The sequence below is a fragment of the Cheilinus undulatus genome, linkage group 9 (genome assembly GCF_018320785.1).
Source record: "Cheilinus undulatus linkage group 9, ASM1832078v1, whole genome shotgun sequence".
Taxonomy (NCBI): domain Eukaryota; kingdom Metazoa; phylum Chordata; class Actinopteri; order Labriformes; family Labridae; genus Cheilinus; species Cheilinus undulatus.
In genome coordinates this window covers 7,531,100-7,540,214 of record NC_054873.1, presented here as the reverse complement: position 1 = coordinate 7,540,214, position 9,115 = coordinate 7,531,100, and the positions used below count along the sequence as shown (strand labels likewise).

General features: G+C 40.7%; 1 protein-coding gene across 1 annotated transcript; it reads left to right on the top strand.

The window, feature by feature from the left end:
- Positions 1–871: 871 nt before the first annotated feature.
- On the top strand, positions 872–8,581 carry wee1 (WEE1 G2 checkpoint kinase). The gene is made up of 10 exons (XM_041794597.1): positions 872–1,788; positions 3,433–3,647; positions 4,131–4,197; positions 4,780–4,952; positions 5,371–5,639; positions 5,756–5,845; positions 5,939–6,024; positions 6,116–6,286; positions 6,628–6,773; positions 7,475–8,581. The coding sequence occupies exons 1-10, from the start codon at positions 1,312–1,314 to the stop codon at positions 7,629–7,631; spliced, it is 1,851 nt and encodes a 616-aa protein (XP_041650531.1). The 5' UTR covers positions 872–1,311; the 3' UTR covers positions 7,632–8,581.
- The last annotated feature ends 534 nt before the right edge of the window (positions 8,582–9,115 follow it).

The following is a 9,115-nucleotide window of genomic DNA, read 5'->3' as shown; positions in this document are numbered from 1 at the left end:
GAAGACAAACAAACATGGCCACCCAGGAGTTGTATTTTTGTTGCCAGGGTTTCTTAGTGGGTTTTGATATTTTGTTATTTTGACTGGAATCATCTCAGCAGTTTAAAATCTGGTAGAATGACTCCTTCATCTTATAATGAATTGTAAATTACAAGAAAAGGGAAATCTTTATACTAACTGTATTCATAGACTAGGATTTATCAGCAGCCGCCAGTCGTATAAGGAAATATTGATGTGAAAATGTTAAAGGCATATAAGCACACTGATAGGTGTGCTCAGTGATTTTTTTTCATAGCACCAATTAATAGCAAAAGTTGTCTTAAACCACTCTACAAGCCTAGTAAGTTTTAAAAAAGAATATTTCTACTTTATATACGTAGCGAAATGTAGGCATTGTTTTGTAAATCCAGTTTATTTACATGATGGTATTATTAGCCTCAACAAGTCACATAGCACTACTTGATTATTCTTGTATGTTGAAATGAGCTTACTATTATCTATGATAGAAACTGGTATTATAACTACCTTTTCACTACCATTAAAGCATGCCTTTATAACATTGGGTTAGATATGATTTAATCTGCCTGAAGTGATCAAACAGGGGTTGAAATAAGAATTAACTGTTATCTTTTTGATGAATAATGGCTCTTGTGATCGTGCCGGCTAATTAAAAGATTCATTGTCTTGAAGTTAACGTGATTGTTCGACTCCAGCCACATGAAAGGCACGCGTTCGCGCCAGTTTGTTGCTGTGCTACCGATGACGTCATGTCGCCCGAAACCTCTCCGTAACGCCCAGCTTTCAAAAATCGAGGACGCGCTCTGATTGGCTGCGCTGCGACATGTGACCAACGGTCGCGGGAAGTCTTTTGCCACGCGCGTGATAGGAAGAGGTTAGTTCTTGACTCATTCAAACTTTTTGTAAACATTGCTCTGCTTTTACTGTGAAAAGACGTGCTTTCTGTACCGGGGAGGACTCAAGAAGACAGTGACGGATACCGAAACTCGATAAACTCGGTAGTTTGTGGTGGTTTGTGATTTTAAACTTAGGTTGGACAGTGAGACTATTAAACTACACCGTGGCTATCTCTCTGCGTTGGATGGGCGTGTAGGAGTTAGCAAACAAGCTAACTTTTCTTCGCACTTTAACGGACTTTTAACCGTTTTATACAAGTTTTGGACCAACTTTCAGCGAGTATCTTGTTTAAAGGTAATTTGAAGTAGGTATATTTTTCCTGAAACGCCACTACAAGTGTAGTGGAGGTCCTACCGCGTGTTTTCCGTCGACGACGCTGGGGTTTAAATCCTGAAAATGTCGAGCTACGGCCGCCATCGCCACGGATCCCCTTCACCCAAAACTCGCCCGATTCGCCAAAAGCTACAGTTTACATCGAGTGATGGCGAAGATGACGCTATTGAGGATGTTAATAACAGTACCGGAGGAGAGTCCGGCTTCACGGAGTTGGACTCCCCGATGCCTGTACGGAGGGGCACCGCTGGGGGAGGCAGCAGCCCCCTGAACCAGACCAGTGGGGACGACGACGTGGAGCTGTGGGACGAGGAGAGCTTTGGTTCTCCGTCTCACCTGCGGTCACCCAGCAGTGTTATCTTTGCTAACTGCTCACCTTCACCGAGGAAAATGTCCCGGCTGTATGGAGGATCACCTGAGCGGTCCTACGTCCAGGATGACGGGGAAGGATCCAGCTCACCGATCCCAGACTGCCCCGACACACCTCCGCATAAAACTTTCAGAAACCTGCGGCTGTTTGATACTCCACACACACCAAAGGTTAGTAAAAGAAACAAACTTTAAATTTGGTATATTTAGCACAACTTTAAAAGCAGGCAACACACATGCAAACTTCACACATTCTATGCAGAAACACCACCAAACAGCACTCAAAAATGAATTTATACTCCATTTCTTTAAGTGTTTGCACACCTGATACTACGACCTGTAGCTCATGCGTGAAACTAGATATAAATATATAATTAAAAGTGACAAATGATGTTCTTATTTAGAGTTTTGCTAAAGTCTACATAAAGGTAGTCATTTACCGTCTTTATTTCAGGTCATCAAACACTGATTTTGTAAAAATAAAGAAAAAGAAAAGAAGCTAGAAATCCGGAGAATCCCCAAAATAGAGTTAAACATCATTCACCTTTAACTCTAAGGTGTGTCTGCATCATTCATCTAACAGTGACAAGGCATACTTTACATGCATGTTTGGGGGGGGGGGGGGGGGTGCTTTTAAGCACTTTGCACACATGAAAAACTTGAAGAAAGGCAGTCAAAATAAATAATACACAAGTAAAATTATTTTCACTTCTACTAACTCTTCAGTGATGTGCTTTTGTGATCATTTGCACAGTAAAGGATTGTGGGGGTTTTTCAGTCCTTTCCAGCTTATGTGGAATCTTTTGAAATGTTTTAAATCATCTAAGATATTTGCACATCTTAAATTCAGATGTTCCTACTTCTAAGTCTTATGTCAGGTGTAAAACTTGAAAGAAAGTCCACTCAAAGAAGCAAGAAACCTAGTCAAATATTATTGTGATTTGCAGCTATCCTTTGCAAAGTGAAGGGACTTGAATTTTCAGTGGTGTCGGCAATAAATCCGGATTGTTATTTTATTGTTAAAATGCAGTATATGAGTGAGCTTTTGCAGACTGAAACTTAAACTGTAGGTTCCATCTCAGTTGATCTTGCAGAAACTGCAAAATTGCAAAGTGAATAAATGTCTGTGGAACTAATTTGTTTGCACACCTGAAACAGATCTGGCTGCATCTTCTTATTTCAGGTGTAAGTCATGAATGGAGTCAGCCCAGATTATCAGTAAATCAGGTACATTAGTTATGTTTTTTGCAGACTAAAAAGAAAAGAAAGTTCTGCAACAGATTCCAGTTCAGGTGATCTTGCAAAACTGTCACACACGACATTTTTAAGCCGATAGTTGTTTTCTAATCTTTTGTGCTTTCTGCACTCCTGAAATGCAGAATGAAAGATTCTGGGTCTAACCCCAGGTATGAAACAGAAACAGAACAAGCCAGAGTAAGCCGGTACCCAGCTTACGTAAACAATCCAGGTCAAAATTTTGAATTCAAGGAGAAAGTTGTGCTGCGTCAGTTAACCACAGTGACCCACTTAAAGCTTGACTGTACTGTTGCATAATGCTCCCACTGTAGTAGTCCGCCTGCCAGATGATTCAGCGACTGGGAGCTGTATGTCTGGGCATGCCTTTTCTGTAACATCACTGCATTCTGCAGTATCAGTGTTTAAATTCATGCCTTATTAGTTTCTATCTTAATTTCAACAATTAATCATTCTGTTTTTGTCTGCCTGGCTTGTTTGAAGCAACACTTTCAGTCATTTTATTTTTTAGCAGCTGCTGTTATGTATTAGCGCCTTAAATCCATCTCTGCATCTTTTCAGAGTTTGTTGTCCAGAGCAAGAGGCTCCGGCCCGGGATCCTCTAGCAGAAGAGTTGCCCTGTTCAAGAATGTGGAGCCTTCAGGAAAGTCAATCACAGACAGCAACAGGAGACAGCCGACCCCCCTGGTCAACTTTAACCCCTTCACACCGGACTCCATCCTCATACAGTCAGCCACACAGCAGAGAAACAACAGGAAGAGGGCACACTGGAATGAGTATGTATCTGATGTTTAGCTCTATTTCTTGAATTGCCCTTGATCAGTGATGTAATCGCTTATCTGAACACACAATTTTTACTTCTTTTCAATTGCAAAGAGCTGCTGCAATTTAAAGAACTGCAGATTTGAGTAGTTTCCAAAGTTAAGAAGCTGCAGCCAGTCAGTATTTCATTACACATTTCCCTCTCTTTTCTGTTAATTTATAAAACATTTCACCTTTAATAGCACTGTCCTGCAGAGGCTTTTAATCCCACGTAGCAGAGCGTACTGAAAATCTTTTTGTCTCATCGTGAGGTCTGATCAAACCCATTGTTGAAATAACCTGATACGTTGCAGCCGTTGACTCAGTACAGGAGGTTTGGCTGGGAACCAGGACCTCATGGTTACTAGTGAACTCTGCCATGTGCTTGTGAATCCCTCAGTGCTGCCCCCTGCTGTACAGAATGCTAACAATACATCTATTGTTTCTGATCTTTTCAGCTCCTGTGGAGAGGACATGGAGGCGAGTGACGGTGAAGGAGAGGAGGAAATACTGCCACCATCTAAGGTAGTAAAACGTTGGCATGCTTTTCTTATGTGAAGAAGAAAGTTAATTCAGTTTGTAAGCAGATATTTCAGAGACATTATTTTACTGATGCAACTTATTCCAGGAGTTATTTTTGGTTAGTTAACTCAATTAAAACTGTAGAAGTGTAATATCAAGAGGTCAGGGTAGATGTATCTTTATTAGGATTCATTTAGTGATATTTTCATTATTGAAGGTTTTTTTTCCTCCAGTTAAACTGTTTCATCAATGAGCCTTAAAAACTGAAATGTAAAAATTGTTTGCCGTTGCCAAAGGTCATGTCTTTGCCTTTATGTTTCCAGGACTTCCTATTATCCAACTCAAAACTCAAAACATGCACATTAACGGTCACAAAAGGTCCAGTGGAGATATTGAACATTAGAAAACACAACCAAATCTGAAAAACATTAATTACCTTGTAATTTGTTCAATAAGTGATTGAGTCTTTGTCACAGAGGGAGCTATTTGCTTTCAACAGCTGTGAACAATATCTTTTTTTAGGCAAGCATGTAAATTTAACTAAAAACTGTGTTATTAACCTGTAAATATTCTTCTTTATCTCAGAGGATCACCATGATGGAAAGCAACATGATGTCCAGGTACACGTCAGAGTTCCTCGAGTTGGAGAAGATTGGCTGTGGCGAGTTTGGTGCTGTGTTCAAGTGCGTGAAGAGACTCGATGGCTGCATCTACGCCATCAAGAGGTCCAAGAAACCTCTGGCTGGATCAGTGGACGAGTAAGTGCAGCTTTTAACTCTGTGACACAGTGTGTTAGGTATTGTCCATCAGGCTTTTGAAAGGCATATTTTATCTGAGAAAATTTCAGTGGTATATCATAGAATCAAGCTGTTTTTCATGAAATGTCACTGTCTCTTTAAGGCTCTTTTTTGTGCACTTTATGCTTTGGTAGAGGGGTTAAAATATACAGTGATTCTTTTTTTAGCATTTTTTAAACTCTAAACCTGTCTGATTTTAAATTATACATTTTATTCAGCAAACCCCCACATCTCCTATAAATTTAACTGAGTAGCTGGTAAAAGTTGTTGTCTGCACATACTGGATTAACGTTTTCCTCCTTGATTTGAACTCCCAGACTTCCTTCTGGCCTGTTTTTAATTAAAACCGTATGTTGTCCTCTTTTTTTCCCCTCCACAGACAGAACGCCCTGCGGGAGGTGTACGCCCACGCCGTGCTGGGCCAGCATCCTCACGTGGTGCGCTACTACTCAGCCTGGGCCGAGGACGACCACATGCTCATCCAGAATGAGTATTGTAATGGCGGCACGCTCTCAGACGTCATCACAGAGAACTATAGGAGACTCAGCTACCTGTCTGAGCTGGAGCTGAAAGATCTGCTGCTGCAAGTCACACGAGGACTGCGATACATCCACTCGACCTCTCTGGTGCACATGGACATCAAACCCAGTAAGTATTAGGGATTTTAAGATTATCATTATAGTTGAGCTGATTATGGCATGTATATTTTTGAGTTGTTTTGAGGTTATTATGAGCTGGAGTGTTAATGTTTTGTCTTTTCTCAGGTAACATCTTTATTTCTCGGAGGTCTGTATCAAGCTGTGAAGAGTGTGATGAAGATGAAGGACTGACCACCAGTGTCGTCTATAAAATAGGTGAGCATCTTCTGGTAAATAGTTTTGTTTGTGTCGTGTCTGATTAAAATTCCTAACCTCACGTGATAAACCTGCTCTCTCCTCCCTCATCAGGTGATCTTGGTCATGTGACACGAGTAAACAACCCACAGGTGGAGGAGGGAGACAGCAGATACCTCGCTAACGAAGTCTTACAGGAGGTTTGTCACCTTATTAGAATTTTTCTTTGCTTGTGAAGCAATAGAGCATCACAGAGATGTTAATATGCCTCCATTTGTATCCTTTCTGCAGAACTACAGTAACTTAACAAAGGCGGACATCTTTGCTCTGGCTCTGACGGTGGTCAGTGCATCAGGGGCGGAGCCTCTTCCTACAAATGGAGACAAATGGCACGAAATCCGGCAAGGAAAACTCCCCGCCATCCCACAAGTGCTCTCTCAAGATTTCCTCAGTCTGCTCAAGGTAGATATCCACACAATCTGTGAACTGTTAGAGGAAGCTATTTTTGGCTGTGGGGAATGCTAATAAACATTTCTTTTACCATTTGTCTGACATTTTTCAGCCCAATAACTTAACAATAACATAATAAAAAAGAAAGATGGAGATAAATAAGCATTGGCAAATAGGCATTTTTAAAAGTGCCTTCCTGTCCATGTTTGTTTAGAAATGGTTCATAGGAAAGCTGGTTTAGCCAAATAGCTCTCAGTCGGAAAACTGATGGGAATAAACGATGAATCCGTCTTGCTTTGAGATGACTGAAAATGTTTATATTTTCTTTTTCTTTTTTTTCTTTTCTCCTGCAGCTGATGATCCATCCTGATCCCAGCAGACGACCGTCAACCTCTGAGCTCATCAAACACCCGGTGCTCCTCACGGCTGCCAGGATGAGCGCAGACCAGCTAAGAGTCGAACTCAACGCGGAGAAGTTCAAGAACGCACTGCTACAGAAGTAAGTCAGCGATGATATTAAACTGAGGAGAGCGAAATGAAGAATGTTAGGGACAGAACTGGCTGGCTTTTGCAGGTCATGTTGGTTTGGTTTTCAGTTTAGCTCGTTTTTCTGTCTAAAATCAAAGAGCTTTGTTTGGCATCTCAAGATGTTAGGGTGTACTGTTGTATGTTAATGGATAGTGTCATTAGTTAAATAAAACAATAGGTTGTTGTTTTACGTCCTTTTGAGGAGGATAATGTACAAAACCATTGAATATATTCTGTACTTTGTTGTCTGGTTGGGAAACTAAACATTTTAGGATGACTTTAACATGGAATCAAGATACCTTTAATTGAAGTAGATGTTTTTTAAACTCAATGAAGTTGTATTTGATTTATCAGTCTGAAATTGATCTGAATATCTCTGGACTTTTAACCTTTAGGCACATAAGCATCACATGTCTTTAGGCATCTATTTTAGCTCTCTTTATTTAAAATTGTCTGACACTGTAAAATAATGCTCAAGAAAGGACACAACAATCAAAATAACTTTAATAGCAAATACAGTCTCTGTCAAATTATGAGATTTATAAAAAATGGGGAAAATTGGCTGTTAAATGTTCTTGTTTTAGTTTCCTCTACGTGCTTTGATAGTTTACTTCAGTCATTGTATTGTTGTATTGTCATTGTCCTTAATGCTACTTGTTTTTTCCACCTTAGGGAGTTGAAGAAAGCCCAGCAGGCCCGAGCTGCAGCAGAGGAGAAGGTTTTATCCACAGACAGGGTCCTGACCCGCTCCACACTCCAGTCCAACCCCAGAACCTCCAGACTCATCGGCAAGAAGATGAACCGATCGGTCAGCCTCACCATCTACTGAGACTGCGACTGAACATGAAGGCTCATGGACCTTTTAAATCAAAGAACAGTCTCTTTAGAAGAGGAGAGGCCTGTCAGTGGTGGTGTTGGGCTTTAGCGCCCAGTCGAAGCTGTGTAGACTGTTACCAAACTGGAAGTCAACTCTAACAGACTCTCTTAGTTCAGCTCTTTTGTTTTCTGATGGACTTTATCTTTGGAGAATCCTAAAGGTAGTTACTGTACCTTTCCACACACTGTCATTCCTTAGTTTTCATAAACATCAGGCTCTCTCTTCATTTCTACCCTCGCACTTCCCTCGACAAAGACCCGAAGCTGCAGTGAAACCTCCTCTTCAGTGTGAATGTACTCGCCGTAGCCGTGCGCACCTTACTGCCTGTCAAACGCCTGATGCTGGGTACCAGAGAGTCTGACGGTTTCTGTTTGTAAAGGAGCACTTTGGAGGCAACACGTTGGATTTTGCCAGAAAAGAAAATTAGAATAAAATGCTGCTATTGATGTTTTGTGTGTCAGGGTTGGCCGATTTCAGGTTCTCGAGGTCGTTGGCTCTTATATTCACATAGCAGGAGTCCGGTTTCCTACTTTGACCTCTTCATTTACACTTTTATTTTCCGGTGGGATGAAAATGGATCATGCCATTTCTAGAAAATCATCCAGTTTGGTTTGAAGAACCCAATCCCTACAACTAACTTGTTATCTTTGAGTTAAAACTGATCCATAGTGTTTTGATTTGCTGTTAATTGGTGCTGCCAACCCTGCATGTAGCATTAGAACAATCATTGTCCTGTTCTCTGGATCCTCATGTTTTCAACTTTTTTTTCTACCATAAGCCGTCATTAATTACTGTTTAGAAAGAAAGCTCATCTTTTTGTTTGTGTAACCCATAACACAATCATTTTTGTTGTTTAACTGTTTGTAAATATGTTCTTTTAATAAATTCTCACCTACCAAACCGCCTGCTGTTTCAGTGTGATATAAACAAACTTCAGGAACCATCATGTAGGATTTATCAGCTCTGATTCCCTCAGCCTTTTACTTGATCTGGACTTGAGTGATCAGATAGATGCAGACTTAATGTAATGTTTGCATCCATGTGCAGTATAGCTGGAGAACAACACCCTGGTAAAAACACTCAACTATAAGAGATGTAAAATTCATACCACTAATTTGATGATGCCCTTAAATGCATGACAAGAGTTTTAAAATCTAAATTTTCTCTTGAACTTCCTCCACCACTCCCCTCAAGCTTTGAGAAGTTCAGTAGAGGACAGACTGGTAGGAAATGCTGTCAGATCAGACACTTTTAAATCCTTTCCTCCCTCCCATTGACATGTGCAAAGACACATCTGCCAACCATGTAAGCATTTTTATTTTCTTCACCCTACACAACAAGGAGGGTCGATCACTCCTGGATCCAATGGTTGTTACAGGCACAGGCCCAGATTCTCATGTGCACTGGAGGCCCACCAAGATGAGGAAAAAAAAGAC